At 42.1% G+C, this 23,278-nt stretch overlaps 1 protein-coding gene across 3 annotated transcripts in view; it reads left to right on the forward strand.

Moving 5' to 3' along the window:
- Nucleotides 1-23,278, forward strand: part of USP45 (ubiquitin specific peptidase 45) — a 2,611,314-nt gene that overhangs the window by 2,560,015 nt on the left and 28,021 nt on the right. For all 3 annotated transcript variants that reach the window (XM_044065122.1, XM_044065103.1, XM_044065112.1), the window contains one exon: nt 2,657-2,804. In XM_044065122.1, coding sequence (XP_043921057.1) covers nt 2,657-2,804 — 148 coding nt within the window. The remainder of the gene's footprint in view (nt 1-2,656; nt 2,805-23,278) is intronic.

The following is a 23,278-nucleotide window of genomic DNA, read 5'->3' on the forward strand; positions in this document are numbered from 1 at the left end:
TATAACAAATGCTTAAAGTCCAACAAAATCTGTGAATAATCAGGAGTGGTGCACCAAAGAAGACAGCACGTTGTATAACAAATATTGTTTAATAAACACACACAAAATGAACACAAGTGTTAAGTGCTTTCATCTCTCAGTGCAGTGGGACTTCAATCAGTACACTACATAATAAGTTAAGCCAACATGTACAGTTAGACCAACAATCAATGAATTAAAGAATCCACAACTTACCTTTAAATAATTTTAAAAGCATGCTATTCCAAACAATAATTTTATACTATGACTGTTTAAATTGTTCCAAATAAAATGAAAAACCATGAATATAAACACACCCACAGTATACACAATATTGCAAACTTTTTTCAACTTCTTTGCTTAAGAATTCAGGTTGGAAAAAAAATAAACCCTGGGATTTGTGAATGCCAGCACTAAGTGTACACAGTTCTGAGTGAATAGACAGCATAACTCACACCTTCTTCCTGCTATTTTAGTTTTCCTACTGATTTTCTTGCAGCCTTAAATATCGAGGGGGATTCATACAGGTTACCACAAAGTTTAGACTATGTGTGCACTTAGTGTAATCTTTCTGAGTGATTGGAAAGCACAAGCAATGTGGTAGGGATATTCTTGAATACAGAGCATGTACACTTAGTGTAGGCATTAATGAACCTGGCCTAAGGGGTAAAAAATAATTTGTATTAAAAAATGTGCACTATTTGAACAGTAAGAAGTACAAACCTATAATGTTTGGCTTTACTAACCAATTGTAATCAGCAGTTTATCAGAAAATAAACCACTCTTGAGCGACAGAGCAAGATTATAAGTGAAATCAGGGACATTCTGCAAAATCAGGGACAATAAGAGGCAGAAAGGAGACTTACAATGAGACTTGAGGTGTATTCAGTCAAGAAAGTGGCTGTAATCGCTAGGCACGTGTGTGTGTTGAAATTAAAAACTTACGTACCTTATATTTTGGATGTAAGATGCTTTCTTCAGCAACAATTACATATGCTATAGCAGCCTTGAAGACAGAGGAACTATTTCATATTCAGAATATAAAAAAATGTATATTCTCATAAAAAATGAAACAGTATAGCAGCCCATTATCTAAGTACTATAATGCCCTCCAGGGTAGGCATTATTGGGAAAAAATGCCCTTCCAGGGGTGTAAAGGCCCTCTACCACAACACCCCCTGAGTGGTCTATTATTTTGTCAAGAACTCTCACTCTGTCAGACATTATTGCTTATAAATTCTCCCTACATTTGTGGTTTTGTTTTTTTTTGAGGCATGGTGTCCTCAGCTTTGTTTTTTTAAACTGTGAGGTACAGTGTAGATAAGTATGGTATCTCTTAATGGAAACTCTGTGCCTGTGTAACATTTGCTTAAAGTGTGAGTGTGTTTTTTTCCCTCCCTAGGTATCAAATTGGCAAAGGCCACTTTAAATTTCATCTTATCTTACAACTACAGCCACCATATGACTGTTGCTACTGTTTTCACTACTAAGATGGTGCAACTCCTATTGAACTGTTACTGCCGATAGTAGCACCTTTGCCTTGGGACACTGGGTTAACGTTTTGCTTGTTTCATCCCCAATACCTTGCTGGATGGCTCATTTCTCTTTACACTGCTGGTGTATTCATTCTAGCAGATTGGGAATATGATATTCCTAGGCTAGGTGAGAGCCCTACGGCCTGTTCTTTCCTATCTGGGAACCTCAGTCGGCCCTTGGATCCTTGGCAAGAGTCAGAGTGGGCCTGCTTGCTGGTCCTCCGGCCTTTGCCTTACTCTCTTCCCTTGGGAGCAACCTTTCCCTCACAATCATTTTCTCTTGATGCCACTTCCTTCTCAGCTGTATAGTGTAAATGCACTATAGCAGGCAGAGCTTGGCTGGCTTGGAACATCACTAGTTGAAAACCTAGTACTGCTGTTAGATAACACCTGTGTGGTGAGCCAAATTCAACTTTCTTTCCCCAGAATGGGAAAGCTGTCAGCGGCACCTTACTTTCATCCTCCCCCAGGCAACAGAGCCACTAACTGAACTTGGATCATTTGTCGTATAGTCAGGACTTTATCTGTCTATGCTGTACAGCTGGTTTCTTTTACCCTCTCCCTGTCCTTTTCCTGGCAGGCACTGTCCTGTAGCTAGCTGTAAATGTACATGGTGCACAGTCAGGTTCCATCCAGGGCTGCATGTGTGCAAAATGCTGCTGTGCAGTTTTGTAACATCAACAAGGGTCACTGAAGTCATGATAAACCCAATACTGTTCATCAGGGATGAGAGAGCCTGTCATTGAATACTTCATCTCATATCACTGGCCACCCTTCTGATGGTGGGGACATAAGAGGAACTGTGGGTACCAGTGGCATAATGTGAAGCAAAACTCCTAAGCCATTGTACGTGTGTTGCTTCAGGTTAAAATGCCTAGATGTGTTGTTTGATTTACAAACAAAGACAATAACTGTAATCAGTACAAATCTAAACAGTATAGATACAATTTGACAATGTTCACTTGGTTAAGTTTTAGCCCATTTAGCCAAAGTAGTACTTGAGGAAGTTATTGCTTACCTCAGATATCTTAAGTTGAAAGTGATTAAGTATATATTTGTTTTTTCTCCTTTTTTATCAATTTTATTTCTGGGATTTCGCACAGAATGTGACAGAGGGAGGCAGTGTCTTATACAGTCTTTATGGAGTTGTTGAACACAGTGGTTCCATGAAGGGAGGTCATTATACAGCTTACATAAAAGTCAGAACACCTGGCAGAAAAGCAGAAAACTCAGCCAACAAGAATGTTCAAGGTGAGACTTAAGAATTGTTTTGTTTTTACTTGCTTGACTTAAATTTTAGAATGACTTTGGTATTCTTCTCAAAAGTATGTTTAAAAAAAAGCTGAGAGAAGGATGTGTTATTGTAGTTAACCTTAAAGTACAACAGTCTTATTACTTGTAAGCATTTCAACAACAGTGTGACAATATGATTCTTAGCATTTCTTTGGAATATAATCCCTATGGTTTTGTCAAAGGCAGATCTTAAAAGATTTGACAGTGTACTGCTTGAAGGAGGGGATCTGAAGGTAAATGCAACTGTAATAACTTTGTCCACAGTTGGCTACATGGTTGTGCACAATGGATAGGAATAGGAATTCTCCTCACTATCCCTTGTCACCAGTTAAGTCCCTCAAAGCTTTGTCCAGGGACAGCTACTTCATGACATCTTTTTTTCTCTAACACCATCTCTGATTTCATTGTCCGGCTAACTAAATATTCAGATAAATACAAGCTTGGGAGCATACTCCTTGACCCTGCTGACACTATTTCCCTTCAAATGGCACTTAATATTACACATGAATGGTGCAGTAAAAGTGATCTTAACTTCTATGTCAAAAAAATATAGCATTCTGACATTTGGCAAAACCCCCCTCTACCAAGTTTATGTACTATTAATGAGCACTGAAAAATAGAAAAACTCCTTGGAGTTCTTGTAGACTTTGGCCTTTCACCTGACAGCCATGTAGTTGATGCTGTCTGTCTCATCTTCTGTGGTATCAAGGGCCATTCCTGGAAGGTAATTGCAGCCTGTATGATGTATACAGCTCTTATCAGATCTATTATAAAATACTTCCCCTGTTCTGTAACTTAGTCAAACACCATCTGGTGCAGCTGGAGAAGATACAAAGATTCCTCACAAGTAGAATTGAGGGGTTGCAAGGGTAGTCTTATAGTCAAAGACTTTAGCAACACTCTACTTTCTGCATCTTTTTGCCTTCTTAAAGGAGATCTGATTCAGATATGCAGAGCATTAAATAACACCCTTTCTGTTTGACACCCTTTGCTTAGAATAGGCCCCATAGTGTCATGATCAAGAGTGGACACTTGACCTCAAAAGAATTAACACAGAGCTGCCCAGTGGTGCTGAGAGATAAAGCCTTTACTGTGCCCCAGATGACCTGTGTTCAATTAGCTGTATGTGTGCAAGATGGGGAGGATGGGAGTGAGAGACCATTGTTGGCTCACCCATCCTAGGAGTAGGGAAGCAGCCTGAAGGCTTGCTGCAGTATTCAGCATATGGGTCCAGCTAGCTCTGTGCTGCATGTACAGTGAGCAGCTTTGTCAGGAGGTCGCTTATTCACCCCTTGAGTATAGCGATTGTGGAATTACTAAGGCTGCTGGAAGGAATGGGAGTTAGGGTTAAATCCCCTGTGTGCAGCATGGCACTGCACCAGCATCCTTAATTTCCCTACCGGCCCCCAAACTAGGGTTTGGTTGAGCCTGGGGGGGAGGCTAAGGCAGATCTCGCTAGTCCCTGTGAATGAGGAGAGGGGCTGGGGGTAGCTAATAGGTCAACTGCAGGAAAGAAAAAAAACTCCCTAGAAATTAATGTTAACCATTCCATGAAACATGACAGCTTCATAGCTCAAAGATTTCCTTGCTTATGAAATAAGGCCCCATTCTCAGTTAAACTCAGCCTATTACACCATACCTTCAAGAAGGAAATGAATGAATGAGGAATTCCAATTCCAACATGGGATGCAGGGGGTTCTGTAGTGGTCAGTGGACCTTGTGCTTGTTCACCAAGCCTATGCATGTACACTGATTTAATCAGTGTCCTAATTGCGTGCACACTATATTATGTACAGAATATGTGACAGAAAGTTAAATTGGGCATTCCTAGCACAAGATTTGTATTGCATTTTTTATTATTATTTCAAACTGCGAACATTATTCACTGGCATTTTGACGTTGTGCCATGGCAGGGCTAGCCACTCAAGGGTGTAAAATATGGCTGTAGGTGATTTGGTCATGTTGACTAATGTCGCAAAAAATGGGCATGGGTAGTTACCGGTGATAAGTGGGTTGAACACCCGGCCTTCTCTGACCCATGCCAGGGACCCGTTCTAACTTTGAGAGGGGTATATGTGCCCCTGTTGGCCAGTGTATGCCCACCATAAAGCCCAGTAGCACTGAGTCAGTAAGCTACTGGCTGGCCGGTGTCTAGTTGCCCAGCTTGGGTTACCTGGGATAGCTCTGTTGAGCGAAAGCTGGATGTTAATAACCATCAGGGATGACACCCCCCCCCCCCTTTTTTTAAATATTAATATTTTTTTTAAATTTAAATATTATTGTTTTTAAATATTATTGTTTTTAAATATTATTGTGTGTAAATACACACCTTTCTATATATTTTATGCATTTTTCTTATGGATATTGATATATGTTCTTATGTTAGTGGAGTAATATCTCTTTAAATTGTGATGTCATACTAATTGTCCTAGTATTTAACCAAGCATCAGTTGTAGTGATGTGGTCTGATGAAGCAACATTAAGTTGTGAAAGCGCTTACCGTTTGTCTTCTGCAATAAAGTACAGTGACTGATTTCCAGTGTGTAACTTTGGTGCCTTAATTTACTTTTGCTGTTGTTGTGTGTTTTGGGCACCTCAGTGTACCTGCAGCCGTTTAGTTTTTGCATCTTCATTTGGATGTAAAACCAACCAACCTGCCAAACATGAACTGAGAATTGCTACGCTTAATAAAGGTTCACTGACAGGACGCAGCTGGGAAGTGGATGACATGATGATACGGAGGAGGCTGGACATCCTATGTATCCATGAGATGAGATGGAAGGGCAGCAAAGCAAAACCACTTTGCTTGGGATCCAGAGTCTACTACTAATGTGGAGGGCAGGCTAGAAATGGTATAGGAATAGTGGTGAGTAAGAGGCTTCAGAAGGCAGTAAGGGATATCATCAGAATTAATCACAGACTCATGGCAGTCAGACTCTAGTGTAATGATAGGGCAGTATTCATAATCTCAGCCTATGCCCCACAGCAGGGTTGTGATAGTGAGGAAAAGAGTGCATTCAGTCAGCAGTCGCAGGACCTACTAGGTAAAGCAGGATGACATGAATTGGTGTTGATAATGGGTGACTTGAATGCACATATCAGGACAGACAGAACAGGATGTGAAGACTGCCTGGGTCCATATGGGTGGGGCAACAGGAATAAAGGAGGAGAAGCCATTCTAGACTTCTGTCTGATAAATTGTTTAATAGTAGTCAACACATGGTTCAGAAAGAGAGAGAGTGACAAGATCATGTACAAGAGTAGTCAACATGCAACTCAGGTAGACTTCCTCCTATTAAGGAAAATGTACTGGGGCAGAATCCATGATTGCAAAGTCATCCCCAGTGAAACAGTCGGCCCACAGCATAAACCACTAGTTGCCACAATCTGCTGCAAGCAGTGGTCAGAGAAGGCTCTAAGGTCAATGGAGACCAGGCTGAAGACCTGGAAGTTGACTGGAGAGAAAGTACAACAGTTCAATGAATTGCTCAGGGCTCTAGCACCCCAAGAAGAGGAGGAAATAGGTTGAGTTGAAGAAGAATGGCAGCATCTAAAAACAGCATGTGTTAGGACTACAGAAAAGATATGTGGCCGAGCCAGGTATGGAAATAAGGTACACAAGGAAAGCTGGTAGTAGAATGCAGAAGTCCAGGAAGTCATCAAAAGAAAAAAGGAGTGCAGGAAGAAGTGGGAGACAGAAAAGACTGACCAGGCTAGGAAGGACTACTGGTTGGTTAACAAAGAAGCTAAGAAAGAAGTTGCAATAGCAAAGAATAGGGCATTGGAGGCACTTTACCAACTTCTGGAAAGTGACTCAGTAAGGGGCACAAAGAAACTATATCAGGTTGCAAGGCAAAGACAGAAAGATAAAGAAGATAGTCAGGCACCCTTCATAAGGGATGTCAGCAGCAACCTGCTCACCAGCCCAGAGGACATCAAAGGCAGATGGAAGGAGTATTTCCAGCAGCTTCTGAATCAGGAAAACCCCACAGAAGCTGTACTGCCCCAGAAACAGCCTACGATGAGAGAAGAAGAGGAGCCCACCCTAGAAGAAGTAAGAACAGCACTAAGGAAAATGAAGTAGGGAAAGCAGCAGGCTCAGATGAGGTTACAGCAGATATGATAAAGATGCTGGGTGAGATAGGGGAGAAATGGCTCCTGAGGGTACTAATAGCAGTGTGGAGAGAAAGGCGTAACCCAGATGACCGGAGAATAAGCATACTCGTGCCATTGTACAGGAACAAAGGGGACAGCCACAACTGTGGGAAGTACAGAGGCATCAAACTCCTATCACATTGCATGAAAGTTCTGGAGAGGGTGATTGATAAACAGATATGCAGAGTAGTAGAATGTAAGATGGGAGATGAGCAGTTTGGATTCAGATCAGGATGCAGCACAACTGACCCGATGTTTGCATTGAGACAGATACTTGAGAAGAAGCTAGAGATGAGGAGAGAGTCCAACTTGGCATTCCTAGACTTGGAGAAAGCATATGACAAGGTCCCAAGAACGCTGGGCAGTACTGCAGTGGTTTGAATTTCCAGAAATATCCATACTGTGTACAAGGACCCAATGACTTAAGTACAGACACTGTTCGGCCTCACAGAGAAGTTCCCAGTGGGTGTACATCAGAGTTCAGCTCTGAACCCACTGCTTTTCATACTGGTTATGGACTACATAAGCAAACAGGCTGGGGGGGGATCAACAAAGCTGCTGTATGCAGACGATGTGGCAGTACAGGCAGACTCTGAGCTAGAACTTCAGGAAAGGAGAGGAGAATGGAATACAAATCTGACAGCACATGGGATGAAACTAAGCACAGATATGACGGTGATAATGGCAGTAAATTGGGGAAATCAGAAGAAGCTGAGAATAGAGATAGAAGGGAAGATAGTGGAAGAGGTAAACAGCTTCAAGTATCTGGAAGGAGTAGTTGAGGAGAAGGGTCTGAATGAAGAGGTCAAAGCTAGAATCAGCGGGGCTGCAGCCAACTGGCATTGAGTATCAGGTGTAGTGTATGACAGAAGAATGCCAAAGAAGCTGAAAAGTAAGGTGTACAAGACAGTGGTGCGACCAGTACTACTATATGGTACAGAAACCTGGGCAGTAAAGGCAGAACAGTTGAAGAAGCTAGAGGTGACGGAAATGAAGTGCCTGAGAAAGGTGGTAGGATACACACTGCGGGACAGGCGAAGAAATTAGGACATAAGAGCAGAAGCCAGAGTAGCTCCAATTGCAGAAAAGATCAAAGAGAACAGATTACGGTGGTAAGAAGGAAGAAGGTAAGAGGAAGCGAGGACATCCATCAAAGAGGTGGATAGATTGTGTGAAAGAAGATCTGCGACAGTCAGGCATGAGTGTTGAAGAAGGCAGGAGTGTGGCATTGAATCAAGAGAGTCGGTGACAGTTAATACGATACCCCGACCCCATGTAGAAAAAATGGGAAAAAGGGAGCTGCTGCTGCTGATTTTGACGTTATGTTGTACACAGTATTTTTTCACTATTATCATCTTGAAAGTGTTATAAAAATGAGACCTGTGTTATCACTTATTGTACATTTTACTTAAATTTAAGAATCTCTATTGTTGTCCTTGTTTTTTTTAGTTTGCATCCAATATTAGAAGTAAAATACATGTAATGTTAAATGGGAAAAACTAGACTAATAGCTGAACCCAGTTAAATCAGTAACAGTGTTTCCTGGAGTTATAGCAGTGTTCCATTTAGCCGCCAGCATAATACTGCAGTTGATGTACCTGATGCCATATGAAACCCCGAGAGGTTGATTAACGTGAACATTAACAGGTAATCATGTAGAATTTATTTCGAAATGGTATAATAAGACCCCCTCTGTCTTACTATGTCATAATTATTTCAAATTTTGGTGGAGTGACAAGGGAAATCTGCCAGAATTAGTGTTCCCTGTTAACTATGAGTCATCTGTCTGACAGGCATAGAAAGAGGGTCGGTGTTAACATTTGGAGGCCCCCAGCAGATGTCACGTTGTGGGGCCCCTGGGCACTTCCAGTCACTGCCACCCTTCCTGAGTAACCTTTCATTTCATGCTGCAAACTTTTAGGAGTAGTGCGCACAGACTGACCTGTAGCTGCAACACTCTTACATTACAATGGGCTTGTCTACCACACTATGTTGGGACATCTCACAAAGGGACATTTACTGGCATTTAGTTGCAACAATGAGACATTGCAGCAACGCTATGTACTGGTCTGTACTTAGGTAAAATAGCACCTTAGGCCTACTGTTCCAGTAAGCCCCCACACACACACACACACACACACACACACACACAAATATACCCACCACCTCCCAACTTGGGCTGAGCTCCCCATACATCCATGCACATTAGTTTTTTTTTTCTCACATTTTGCCTTACTGTTCAGCTTTTTCAAGAAGACAACTTCCTATATGCTCTAAAGTGCATTTTTAAGTTTTTTTAAAATCTTTTTTATACAAACTTTTCATACAATGATGACTGAAACAGAAATTGATTGAGGAAAGAAATTGTGCTGCTGTATGGCTTTAGTTTTCCTTGCATCCTTTCAACATACCTTTCCAGACCAAGACAGCACAGTAATAACCATTTAGGAAATAACTCAAATAAGGCAGGGCCCAAGAAGTCATAGGGTTATAGATGTTTTTGGATGTATTTTAGAGCATTTTCTCAGACTTAAAAAAAAAAACCTGAGTAAGAAAAGAATTTCAGTCTTATTTTTTTTTTCTTTCAAGAAAGACATGAACTGTACCCGAGGCTTAATATTCAAAGATAACAAAGTAGTAGCCCACAATAAACTAACAAGCCAGTTGTTGTCTGGATACATAGCATGAGAACTGCATGCCTCCCTAACACCCCAAAAAGACTGCCTATACATCCCTCTGGTGTTAGACTGAGATGAAAGCAGTGGTTCAAACTGCTAAAGTCATGTATTTCAAGTGACTGCTGACATACATATACACAGCACGCCTCCTCATCTCTAATGCCACAAGGTAGCCACCTGTAAAAGCACCTGATGTGTAATTGTGAGGAAAGTGAAAAAAATAATGATTATAGTAATGTACTCTACTTTGTTGCTCCTGTACAGTACACTGCCCTTACCCAATCTGTGGTAACCTTCTTTGTACACCTCTGAGGTCCATGAGAAAAGTAAAAGAAACAATGACCACACTTCACTGTTCTGAGCCTAAACACAAGGTGTAATGACCTCATATGCACACCTCTAAGATTTGACTGTGATGAAAATTAAAGATAACCACACACCCCCGGCCCCCCAGTCTGTGAGGAAAAGTAAAAAAAAAAAAACAGTGACCACACTGTCCTGAGCCCAAACACAAGCTGTAATGGCCTCGTGCACACCTCTAAGATTTGACTGTGATGAAAGTTAAAGATAAACACACAACCCCCCCAACACACACACACACACACAATCTACAGTAGCTTTCTGTACATACACATAGATGCAGGGCTGGTTTTAGAATGGGTGCAGTTGAGGGCAGAGACCATTATTAGCTTTATCCTAACAGGGTCATATCACAGCCTGTTCAGGTTTAACAACCTAAACAGAAAATTAATACATTTTTTCCTCCTCATTTTCCCCAACCAGCAACAGCTTTGGCAGGGTCCCCAAAAAGTCAAGGATGATTAAGGAAGCCCTCTGTATCCATTTATATAGCCTAGGGGGTGCTAGCCCCCAGACTCTTAGAAGATCTAAATGTCTGAATGTATGTTTGAAATGTAATTACTTGTTATTTGCATTTTTTATTGATACCCAGAAGAATAAGGTATGTTTCCTGGCATTATTGGGTGTGTGCACAGATAAAAAAAGTACTTGTACTTTTTACACACACACACACACACACACATATATATATATATATATATATATATATATATATATATATATATAAGCCATAGCAATACCCATTTTTGTACTTATTTCAGCAAAAATAGAAATACATTGTGCAACATTGGTACTGCCACACCAGATCAGTGACTGCTGTTTAGCAGGAATAAGTCATTTTTATTTACCTCATTGTGGAGTAATACAAACCTGTCACTGTCCCTGATTTTGCAGACCTCCCCTGATTTTGGTCATAGTTTTGCTTTGTTCTTCATAAAAAGTTTGATTTGCTTGTAAAGCATTCTGGATTACAGACAGTCAATAAACCCAGACATCATAGTTTTATACTTATTGTCCAAAAATGCACATTGATACAAAAGGTGTTATTCTATTAAATTTTTAATTGAATTAGAGTAATATTTAAAATGTGTTCCTGATTTTGAGCCTTTATTCTGCTAGAATTGGTGTTACGCTGAATTTCTTAGCAAAGAAGTTTGGAAATATAGTATGATCTCCTGCCAAGGACAGCCAGATGCCCATCCAGTATACCAAAACCTTTAGGTTGCTAAAGGTATGCCACATCTCACATTAATGCACCTCATGTACAGTGTAGGGCATAAAGGTGACATCTGGTCATACCATCCCCAGAACTTGTTTGCCACCAGTCCGAATGCCATCTTCAATCATCGGTCTGAACGCTTGCTTTGTTTGCTGATTTACCAATCTGTTTTCAGATAAGTGCCCTGGTGGGGTTTTATCCTTATCTTTTTTCCTTCTTCTTGTTGCTTATGGGGTTCATGTCATCCAGAAACGATATATGCTAGTGCGGGAGACAGATTACACTTAAAGACCATCATGAATGGTATTTATTTTGTCTAGGTGTTTCCCACCACCATGTGTCCTGTTCTATTTGCTAGGCTTTCGTTCTGAAGATGCTGCATAGTCAGCTTTCCTCTTTGGCCAAATATTTAAAATCAACGTCTTAAACTTTTGGCAAAAGATGCTATGGAAGGAACTTTCCGCTCTGTGAGTCAGCCATTCGTAAAGAAGAAGGGCAAGAAAGCTAGGTCTGATTCTTCAGCTGTGCCACCTCTACTGGATGTCTCTCTCGAGGCTAGTGAAAGCCTGGAAGATCGCCTTGTTCCATGGTTGGATTTCTCTGCCGGCTTGGATCTGGCTTCATGCATGTCTCTGGAGACCTTGCACATGTCCGCTTCAGATGTTCAGGAGGAACTTCTGCTGATTATTACTGAAGGGCCTAGGGGTGTTCCTCAGATTTTGGTTAGGGAGGAGGTACCGATTACAATTATAGAGTGTCATACAGTGTCTGAGACTTATAAGCGTTACAAAGCTGACATCCCTTTAAAGACGAAGAATCAAAAAACTAAACATGTTTCTCCTGCTGCTAAAGACCCTCAGAGTGAATGACAGCATTTCAATCAAGGTTTGTTCAGTGCCCTTATGGCTTTGAAACATTCTCAAGGAGTTTCTGTTCCAGGCCATCCTGATCTAATACTCCTCTTAAGAGGCCTAGGGAACAAGATTCTTCTGAGGGAGAAGAGGATTCTGATGTGGAATCACTTGCATATTCTTCCCATATTCCTTCTCCCTTAGACTGTGGTTCTGAGGAAGAGGAGTCCACTAATCCTGACTCTCCTCCTGAGGAGATTTTCTTTGGGGCACAATTTCCAGAATACAGGAATTCTTCAAATGGGATTGCGCCCAGGTAACTGATGTTTGAAAGAGGTATTATGAGCTTTTGCAGATTGACTCTCCTAGACCTTCTCCTGTTCTGGCTGCCTTGTTGGATGCCTTTTCTGCTCCTTTGGCTCTTGATTCTCATTTCACTGCTCCCAAAAAGTCTCATAGATTTTATAAGGTGCCTGATGATTGCAAGTTCCTTTTATAACTGTCCCAACAGCTGACCTTTCTGTGGCATCTGTGGCATCTGACAAGCCATCTAAGTTACTACCTTCTACACAGTTGCTTCCTTTTGATAAAAAAACAGTAGAACGATGGAAAGACTGGGTAAGAAGGTTTATACCTCGGCTACCTTTGCTATTAGGACTCAATTATCAGACCCATATGACAAGATATATTTTGGCTCTTATGTCTCAAGCCTGTCAGGTTATTTCTGACCTTCTTGACTCTGAGAGGAAGATTTCTGCTCTCTCCTTGTTAGAGACTTCTCTGGTGGCTCACCACTCTATTAAATGCAATTGTGATGCAGCAGATGCCTTGTCTAGTGCTACTGCTTTTGGCTCTGTGCTGAGAAGATATTCCTGGCTTTGGCTTCAACCTTAGCCTGATGATATTAAGGCTAAGTTGATGAATGCTTTTCTGGATAACAAGCATTTCTTTGTTGCTGCTGCTGCTAATTTATTCAAGTCTCTACAGGAAAAGGGCAAGGCTTTAAAACATATCTTTATCTAAATTCCAGAGGAATTATCCTAATAGGCCAGCCTTTGTTCACAGGCAGTCTCGCCCTCCACCCAAAGCTAAGAAGGGTGATAGAAGGGCTCCTCCTGCTAAAGTTACCCTGACTCCTGTAGCTCAGAAATCTCCTTTTTCTGACAAACGAGGTGCTGTACGACTATCCTGAACTTCTCAGCCGCATTCTGTAAAGATAATTCAAGATTCCTGGGTTCTTTCCATCAATCACCAATGGTATTACATGGTCTGGAAATTTCTTCCCCCTTTCATGGACATTCCTCATCCCCCTCAGGAACAATTAGCCTTTTTTTTCCAGTGGTGGTTCAGAATCTCTTGACTCGGGGAACTTATTCAGGAAGTTCCAGTTTCTCAAAGGGGAAAGGGTTTTATTCCAGAATATTCTTGGTCCCCAGGAAAGAAGGCATTTGGAGACTCATTCTGGATTTCTCTCACTTAAACACATTTCTGATGGTCCCTTCCTTTGGATGTTGTCCCTTCATACCTTGTTTCCTCAGCTGGTTCCTCAGGGTTTTCTAGTTTCTCTGGACCTCAAAGATGCTTATTTTCATATCCCTATTCATCCCCTTTTCAGGAAGTTTTTGTTTCAATGTTGCTTCCTGGCATTTTCAGTTCTCTGCTTTGCCTTTAGCCTCTCTACTGTTCCAAGGGTATTCACCAAATGCCTCACTCCTGTGATTGCTTTTTGAAGGCTAAGGGGGGTTACAGGTCTTTCCCTACCTAAACCTATTTTTTCAGGTAACCTCTCCAGAGATTCTACTGCAGCATCTCCATTTTGCCATCTGTTTCCTGCAAAACCTGGGGTTCAATGTAATTTTCCAAAAGTCCTTCCTGACTCCTTCACAGGATCATGTGTTTCTGAGATGCAGGATCCAGACTGTCCCAATGCTGGCATCCTTGCCTCCCTAGGCCTTAACTGTCATTGCCTTTTTTCAGTCCCTTCTTCCTCTGGCCTCTATTACAGCCAGGGAATTTCTAAGAGCTCTGGGTTTCATGGCCTCTTCCATTCCTATGCTCTCTTTAGCCAAACTCCACATGAGAAACTCCAGTGGTTTCTAAAGTCAGTTTGGCTTCAGCACTCTCATCCTCTAGATTTCATAGTCCCACTTCTCCCATGCCACAAGCTGCAAATTCAGTGGGGAATTTGGCAGTTGTCACTCAATCCAGGGCTTACTTTTCAACACCCACTCCCTTCTCAGGAGCTGTTCATAGACATTTCGGACATGGGATAGGGGGGCTTCCTTCGGGTCTCTAAAAGTGCAGGGCTTCTGGTCACGTCAACAAAAGAAAGACCACATCAGTGTCAAAGAGATGAGAGCTCTTCTGTTGGCTCTTCAAACATTTCATCCTCTTTTCATTCCATGGCCCCTCAAGGTACTGACAGACAATACCACAGTTATATGGTATATCAACAAGCACGGCGGGGCAAGGTCTTATCTCCTGTGCAGGCTAGCACTTCAAGTGTGGGAGCTAGCTTTCCAGTATCAAGTGGCTCTTAAGGCAGTTTACATTCCCTCAGGTCATAACATTGTGGCAGAGAGTCTCTGAATGTCACACTCCCATGAGTGGATGATTCACAAAGATGTGTTTCTGGACATTGTCCATCAATGGGCTACTCCTCAAGTAGATCTATTTGCCTTCCCTCTGAACAGACAACTTCCCCTTTTTTGTGCCACCGCCTCATGTCCTCTGGTCTGGTAGGTGGGTGCCCTCTCTTTTTCCTGTAAGGTAATGTGTCTTTATGCCTTCCTTCCTCTTCCTCTCATTCCAAAAGTCATGTTCGGGATAAAGTAGGATGCTCCCAAAATCTTGATGGTGACTCCCTTTTTGGCCCAGACAACACTGGTTCCCTGTTCTTCTCCATTTAGCCAAGGGCAGTCATCACATGTTACCTCACAAGGTGGACCTATTCACACAAGACAAAGGATCTGTCATCCATCCCCACCTCTCCACTCTTCAACTGACACTGTGGGTGATAGGATTTTGATTCCATATAGACACCTTTTTTCTGAGTATGTGCTTTGGGTCCTGCAGGAGGCAAGAAAACCCATACTAGGACATTCTACTTATCCAAATGGAAGAGGTTTTCTGTTTGATGTCTTTCTCATAACTTGGATCCACTTTGTGTGGTTGTTCCTTTGGTTCTCTCTTATCTCTGTGAATTACTCAATGCTGGGTTGGCATATTCTTCTGTGAAGGCCCACTTGTCAGCTATTTCTGCTAGTCTCTACCACTCACTTTAGTCTCTAGATTTTGAGGCTAAACAGTTTCATAAAGGCATCCTTCATATTAGACCTCCCAGGAAGTCTGTACCTCCTTCCTCGGACCGTAATTTTGTTTCATAAAACTTTATTCAGGCTCCTTTTGCACCTGTGGCTTCAGCTTCCTTGCAGCATTGTTCTTGGAAGACTGTTCTTTTGTTGGCCCTTACTTCTGCCAGACAGGTATTTGAGCGTCAAGTCCTTATGGCTGTCCCCCTCCCCCCTTAGTTCTCCATAATAGAGGGTGTCCCTTCGTACTAATCCTTCTTTTATGCCCAAAGTGGTGAATGAGATATATCATCAGTCTATTCATTTGTCCACTTTTACCTTCTCCACAAATCTGCTAGTGAGAAGGTTTTGCACAGTTTGGATGTGCATAGACACCTCATATTTTATTTGGATAAGACCAAAGCTTTTCACAAATCTGATCATGTTTTTGTTTCCTTTCACCCTAGATATTTGGGATTGGCTGTTTCTAAGCAAACTATTTCTTCTTGAAAGTAGCATTTCTGTTTGTTGTTCTTTTCATGGCAAAAACCTTCCTTCTTTGGTTAAGGCTCATTCTACTAATGCTATGGCTTCTTCTGGTGCTTTTTCAAGAGGTAAAATACTGTGTTCTTAAGGCAGCTGCCTGGACATCTGCACATACTTTTACCAAGCACTATAAGGTGGGTGTGATATCCAAGGCTAGAGCTGGTTTTGCTATGGCCATCCTTCATGGTTTCCTAGAGGACTGTGCTGGTCCTTCCCCCTTCTTGTCTTCTTCATGAGCTTTTGCACTCTCCCTGTTGTATGGAATACTGCAGTAGTGGCATGGAAGGACATAGTACAATTGTGTAAAATCTTATAATGGTAGATGTCCTTCTCTTCACTGTTGCAATATTCACTCCCTCCCTAGTCCCCCTGGTTGTTTTCCCTTCTAGATGTGCTTGGTACTTCTCTAATCCTTGAGCTGGTGTTCCTACTGATGCTCTCAGTTCTGGGGATGGTAAGTCCGGATGTCACCTTTATGCTGTACACTGAGCATCTTAAAGGCTTTGGTATACTGGCTGGATGTCAGGCCACCCTTGGCAACAGCAAAGAGAAGGACACCTACCATTGTGGTAAGATTTTACACAACTGTACTTTCCACCAGTGTTTATAAAACTCCCTGAAGGAGAAAACCAACCCTGAAGACTGGAAGCATCAGCTGTTCTTAAAAATCCAAGGTTTGCACTGAGATCAGTCACTCTGGACTGCTGATCTGTGTAGTGCTTAACCTTGCTTATGTTCATTATCAGTTTTATCCTGTCACAGACCTGTGCAAGTTAAAAAGCATAATAAGGAAATGTATACATTTTTTACTCCTCATTTTTCCCCAACCAGCAGCAGCTTTTGTGGAGCCCCCACAACAGTCAAGGATGGTTAAGGGGGGTCTTCTTGCAGCCATGCGTATTGCAGGTACTTAAAGCTGGATGTGTTAGTTTTAGTGGATAGAATGTCCACCAACAGGGTTTAATTAAGCCATGGGCAGTATGTCATTGGTAAAATATTTAATAGAATTGTGAAAGCTGTTGCTTGATAAAACACTGTTACTATAACCAGAGATATCTTTGAATTTTAAAGGAGATAAAAGTTATTACCCTCCTGATTTATTAAATGCGCAAGATTGCTGTGCTAGCTTTTGATGGTGTGGTAGATGTTGCAGAATATCAAGATAAGATAACTTGCTGTGATTGGACGCCCCCAGCGACTGCAGGGTTCACTGGTGCCTAAAGCTAACTGTGCACAGAAAGAATTACAGATTTTGCTCTCTGCTTCAAGGAAGAAACTTCAAATGTTTGGCTATCATGGAATTACAAATCAATTAACTATTTGAACAGGACATTGTGCTCATTCAGCAGTGCAAGTAGCATTTTAATTCTGAGACTTGCTCATTTTACTTATTTGACTTTTCTCTGTTAATGTGGCATGACATTTCTTTCTTTCTTGCATCGTAAATGGAGACTGTATTAATTTGGTAGCTTGTTCCCCCCCTCAGATGTTACAGTATACCATTCATACATCTGCTGGAAAGTATGTTTTCTTCATTCCTGAATAACATATGTCATGCTTTTCAAACATTAAAAAAGGTACATAATAGATATAGACCATACTGAAAAATAGTTAGTAGCAGTCAAAGAAATACCTGTAATATAATTTTAAAATCCCCTAAAAAAAAATCAAGATTTAAAAGTAACAAATGAGATCTGCTGCCATGATGCAGAGGGCTTAAAATATTGAGCATGACCCAGAAAAACGCTGTTCAACAAGCAGCATGGGAGCTGGAGGGATTGGGCCTGGAAGTTGGGAAATTATTTATTTTGCTTGCTTGTTTAAGTAAATGAGTGGGCTGGTACATGATCATTTTTAGTCACAACCCAGGCCAGGTGGCAAAAACAAATTAACCTAAAGGTATGTAAAACGCATTATATCCGTGAAGTATATACAGTAGTTCTAAATAAGTGTGTATAGCGTGCATAAAGACACCATAATCATAACACATACATTTGTTTGGTATGAAGTTAGGCATCACAAAATGCACATGTATATACGATTTGAGGGTCATATTTAAAAAGAATGTTATGTAATGTAAAATAGGATAAGATAAAGTTGCGAGAAATGTGAGAGAGCAAATGTTGAGTGGCTTAAGCAATAAAGGTTTGTAGTCTAGCCAGAATTGTGATTGGACGTGGAATTCATTTTTTGTTTAAGATGGAGCTATAGATTTTTCTTGAGCTGCCTAGTTGTTTGCATTGTGTTAATTTCTCTTGACAAGTTATTTCAGCATGCTGAATGTAGTTTGCTAAGGTCTCTTTCTGAGGTTGATTTTGAGAATTGTGTTAATTTCATATCGAGACTGTCAGTGTTTCTTAAACAGTATGTTTATTCATGTAGAATGAATTTATTATCAAGTGGGGGGTAATATTTTTGAATCCTGAGGTATTTCTTAAGAAACTTAGTTTTTTCCCCCCAAGTTAAAAAAAATCACTTTGCTTCTCGTCTTCAACAGCTTAAAGAACAAATATGTTTTTTTTAATCTAGAGTGATAATGGATTCAAAGATAAACCATAAACGACTCTAGTTTAACGAACATTAACATTTCTACCCTGTTATAGAAAGAAATCCAATGTCTTCTCCTCAGTTTATTCCCAGACATTTGATCAGTAATGTTTTAACATATTGCAGTTGTTTAACCTTCTCATCTAATCACAGTTAAAGTACCTTTCTCTTCCATCAAAAACACAGTTCATCGAACAGCAGTTCACCGATTCCACTTTGCCAGAATTCCACTTTAGCGAAACAACAGTTAACCGACACTCACATCACCAATGTGATATACTACACTTCAGTGCTCCCAAATGACCAGCAAACCAGATTGTTACATGGTATATGGGAGGGGAACCTTTAATGTTTGCAGCACTTGTTGTTATAGAGTAAGGATAAGGGAATATTCTCATCTGATGTTGTCAATCTTCATTCATTCTTGACTGATGGGTTTGGTTCCTAACCCTTGGAACCAACTTGGCCATTGTACAAAGCTCGGTCCAGCCAAAAACTCTTGAGCTAAGGCTCTACCCATACTGCCTCTCTTCCCATTACCCCAGATCTTATTTGCTGCATAGAAAATTGGACACATCAGCCGTTGCTCTCAGCTAAGTGCTTAAAAATCTTTTTCTACTTGCCTATTATTCTGCCTTTCGTTTATATTCTATAATAGTTACTATTGTTTAGCCTCCTTCTTGTGTGTGAGTGACTTTATTGATAACTTTCTTCAGTTGTATTTACCTCAGGGTATGTCTCCTTACCATTGTTGGTATTAGGGTAAAGAAGAAGAAAAGAGGAGGAAAAGGATACCAACAGTGGTATCAAAGAGTTACCAGTAGTAAACGGGAAGGAGAGGCCTAATATCATAGTTGGTATTTTAAAAAAAATCTTTATCTCTTTCCTTCCCCCTTGTTCTTTATGAGTGAGTGAGTGTGTGCATGTGTGGGCGTGCCATTATTTGACTGGACAGCATGGCAGAGAAGCAGAAAGGAACCTCTAGGTTTATGCAGTGTAAAAACTGTGGCAGAAAGATGCCCAATTCGGATGAGCATCTTTCTTGTGTTGATTGTTTGGGTGTCCCTCATCTAAAAATTCAGCATCCTTGTGAACTCTGTAAGGGTTTCAGTGCTTGAACTCTTGCAGAGAGGCATAACAAATGAATACTTAAAGGATTATTAAAATTTCCATTTGGTGAAACTCTTTCTAAGGCAGAGACTTCAAAATCTCCAAAAATTGACACAAAAAAATGGAGCCATTCACTACTGCCTTCACCTAAGGTACATGACTCCAAGACTCAAAAATCTCAGGTTTCGACACCTTCTTCATAACCAAAGGATAAAGTTCCTAAGATATTATTGACTTCTGCTCCAGCACCAAAACCAACAAAATCTGCTACGGTGCCGTCTTCCATTGAAAGTACCCAACCGTCTGTGGTACCAACCATGTCTTTGGCGCCAGTGACCTCCCTGGCACTAGTAATTGTAACTTCTACTATTTCGGTTCCATTCTCACCCTCTATCCAACAGACTATGGTGCCGAAGTTCGATATTATAAGTACCCCCGGACTAGATATTCCCCTTCAGTAGACCCCTTCTTGGATCAACAGCTGAGTCCCTTCGTGGAAAGACCTGAATCTCTTTCAGGAATGGCGATCCGTTCCTCCAGGAGTCTATCAGAAATGGATCTAGTTAGATTAGTGGATCAGCTCTTGGCAGCCAGAGGCCTCCCTGCACCTTCTCGGACCTCCCTTCCTCCCAGAGCCAAGGCTTACTCTCCCAGGACTCCTACATATATTCCTCCTTCAACCTCTTCCCAGGTCTTGGAGCCAATTGCTTCTACACTCCCGGTACCAACTGCTTCGGTACCGATGGTGGATCTCACTCTGGTACTGGAACCTACTCTGTGGTCTTTGGCTCTTTCGGAACCGTCGCACCCATGGGTCTAAGATTTGGCTGCCGGTTCCAGGATTCCTGGATCGGCTCTGATATTTTCTATGGCACCGTCTACGTCTCTTGGTTCCTAGGTAGTTTCAAGTCCTCTCTTGGTTTCTGCTCTGGGAGGCGGCTCATCGGAGCAGGGTGTGACCCAGGTTTTGAGGTTTTTTTTCTTGGTTCCGGGCTCCCATCCCTCTTCGTACAGGCCTGCCTTCCAGATTATGGAGAGAGCTCTACCCTCAGCAGGCTCCCAGTTGGTACCATCCCCATCGGAGTGCCATCATTTTGTTCCTTCTGGTTGGCAGCTGTCGCAGTCTGCTACCTCGAGACAGTGGGCAGAAGAGCAGCAAGATACCCTAGTGCAGGGTCCCCTCTCTTTGGAGTCCTCCTCAGATCTTCCTCCTGAGGAGCCACCCTGTAAAAGACTGTGCAAGAGGAAGCACTTGGATTCTCCAGAAGAATCAGTCACTGATGATACAGATTACGATGAAGGGGAAGGGTCACCATGGTCACCCCCTGAAGATGCCTCCTTTGGAGACATCCTGGAAATATTAAAACAGAGGGGTGATTGGAAGTCTTCAAATCCATCCTCCGAGGAATCTGTTTTCTTGCAAGCTTTTCGTGCCTGGCCATCTACTTCTTGGGTGACCCCACCTGCTGACAAGCTAATCAAACTGATTATACAATGGGCGTGGAAGGCTCCTGACACCATAGAGCCAATTCCCAGAGACCAGCAAAATTCTTTCAGTGCCTGAGGATCAGCCCCATTAGTCTAAGGGTCTAGTAGCGGATGCCATGGTGGTGGAGGCGGCCACCAGAAAGGAACTCGTCAAAGAGAGTTCCACTGTCCATCTTCCTAACAGAGTGTAATGGATGATGTACAGATTTGGGAAGCGTGTCTTTGCTTCATCAAACTTCTCTATTTGGAACTTGAATTTTTTGGCACACTTCACTAGACTCCAAAGGGACCTGATAACTGCGGTTTCAGACACCCTTGCAGAAGCAGTGTTTGATGAGGTTCGAGATAAGGTTGCCTCTCAGCTTGCCACCCTGGAGTCAATATCAAATTCGTCCATGCAGCTTATTGCTCATACAGCCGAAGGGACGTGTAGAGTAGCGGTTACAGACATTGCCATTAGACATCATGCCTGGATGTGCTTGTGTGATTTTGCGGACCCCTTTAAATCTTCCTTTGTCAATGCTCCGATTGATGCTACTTAATTGTTTGGCCCAAAATTTAGAGACACATTAGCCAGGTGTGAAAAGGATGGCAAGACGCTTTCTGCTGCGGGCGTGTGTTTTTCTACTCCACAACAACCTTACTTTAGGAATCAGGGGAGTGGAAAGATGTGGTTCAAGAAGACCCAAGGTCCTTTTTGGGACACATGTGGCTAGTATTTCCCCCTGGGGCAGAGGGGGGAACTTATCTGGAAGATGCCCCTCCCGTGGCAGAGGGGGCCCATGCAACCAGGATTCCAGAGATTTCTTTTCTGGACAAACCCTTTCAGCGCTCCTGAGCAGTGGTCCAATTGCTTACCTCTGGAAGCAGTCAAGGGAAGATTCTGTCTGCACCACTCAGCCTGGCGCACAATAACATTGGATTCCTGGTGCAGGCAGTTATCACCAAAGGTTATTGCATTCCCTCCAATCATTTCCCCAAACTCCAAAGGCGAATCTTCAATGTTCCACCCAGTCAGAGGGATATAGCAGCATTAGAAATTCAAAAGCCGCTTCAGAAAAAAGTCATACAAGCAGTCCTACCAGACCAAATAGAATCTGGATTCTGCTCAAGATTCATTTTAGTGCCAAAAAGACAGGGGACTGGAGACCAATCTTGGATCTCAGCGTATTGAACAAGTTTGTACAACAGACAGAATTCCAGATGGTCACAGTTCAGTCTATCCTTCCCTTTCTATAGGAGGACATTTGGATGTGCTCTATAGATCTTCAGGATGTGTATTGCCACATAAAGATGGACAAGCACCCCAGAAGATGTATCCCCTTCTGGCTAGAAGCCAGTCATTATCATTTTCAAGCACTGCCCTTTGGTCTCACCACAGCCCCCAGGGTGTTCAACAAATGCATGGCAGTTGTATCAGCTCACTTAAGGCTACAAGGATTCCGTGTGTTTCCATATCTAGACAACTGGCTCCTCACTGACCCCACCAGGCACCTGCTGTATTTCAATCACCAAAGAAAAATCACAACTATCTTCATTGGAACAAAACTAAATACAAAAACCTGCATGGCCTCCCTTCCTCATCACAGGTTGTTAAAATTGAGATCGCAACTTCAATTGATTCTGTCTCAAGACAGAGTCTGTACTCATCTGGTACTGCAACTTGTCGGATCCATGGCAGCAACAATAACGTTAGTCCCCTTAGCGAGGTACCACATGAGGCTGCTTCGATGGTTCCTAGCGTCACATTGGTCACTTCTAACTCACCCCATGTCTCATCCAGTCTTAATAACAAATCATTGCAAGAAGGATTTATCTTGGTGGATAAAGCTAGAAGAGGATTTATGGAGTTGTCCCTTCACCCCCTCTCAGCCCAAAGCCGGAGTGACCACGGATGCTTCCCTGATAGGGTGGTGGGGCATTTTCAGGGGAAAGACTGTCCAAGGCACTTGGTCCCCACAGGTGTCCAATCTGCACATCAGTGCCCTAGAACTGAGGTCAGTGCTTTTACCATTCCAAGCATTTCAGTCTGCCCTTCCATCAGGGACAATTGCTATCCAGTCACACAACATGTCAGTAGTCTGGTTCATGAACAAACAGGGGGGGAACCAGATCCTACCCACTATGTCGGAAAGCCCTAAGAGTTTGGCAATCACCTCCATTTGCTTTCTAATAGATATGGATCTAG

The sequence above is a fragment of the Protopterus annectens genome, chromosome 1.part0 (assembly GCF_019279795.1).
Source record: "Protopterus annectens isolate FY-2018-M chromosome 1.part0, PAN1.0, whole genome shotgun sequence".
Taxonomy (NCBI): Eukaryota; Metazoa; Chordata; order Ceratodontiformes; family Protopteridae; genus Protopterus; species Protopterus annectens.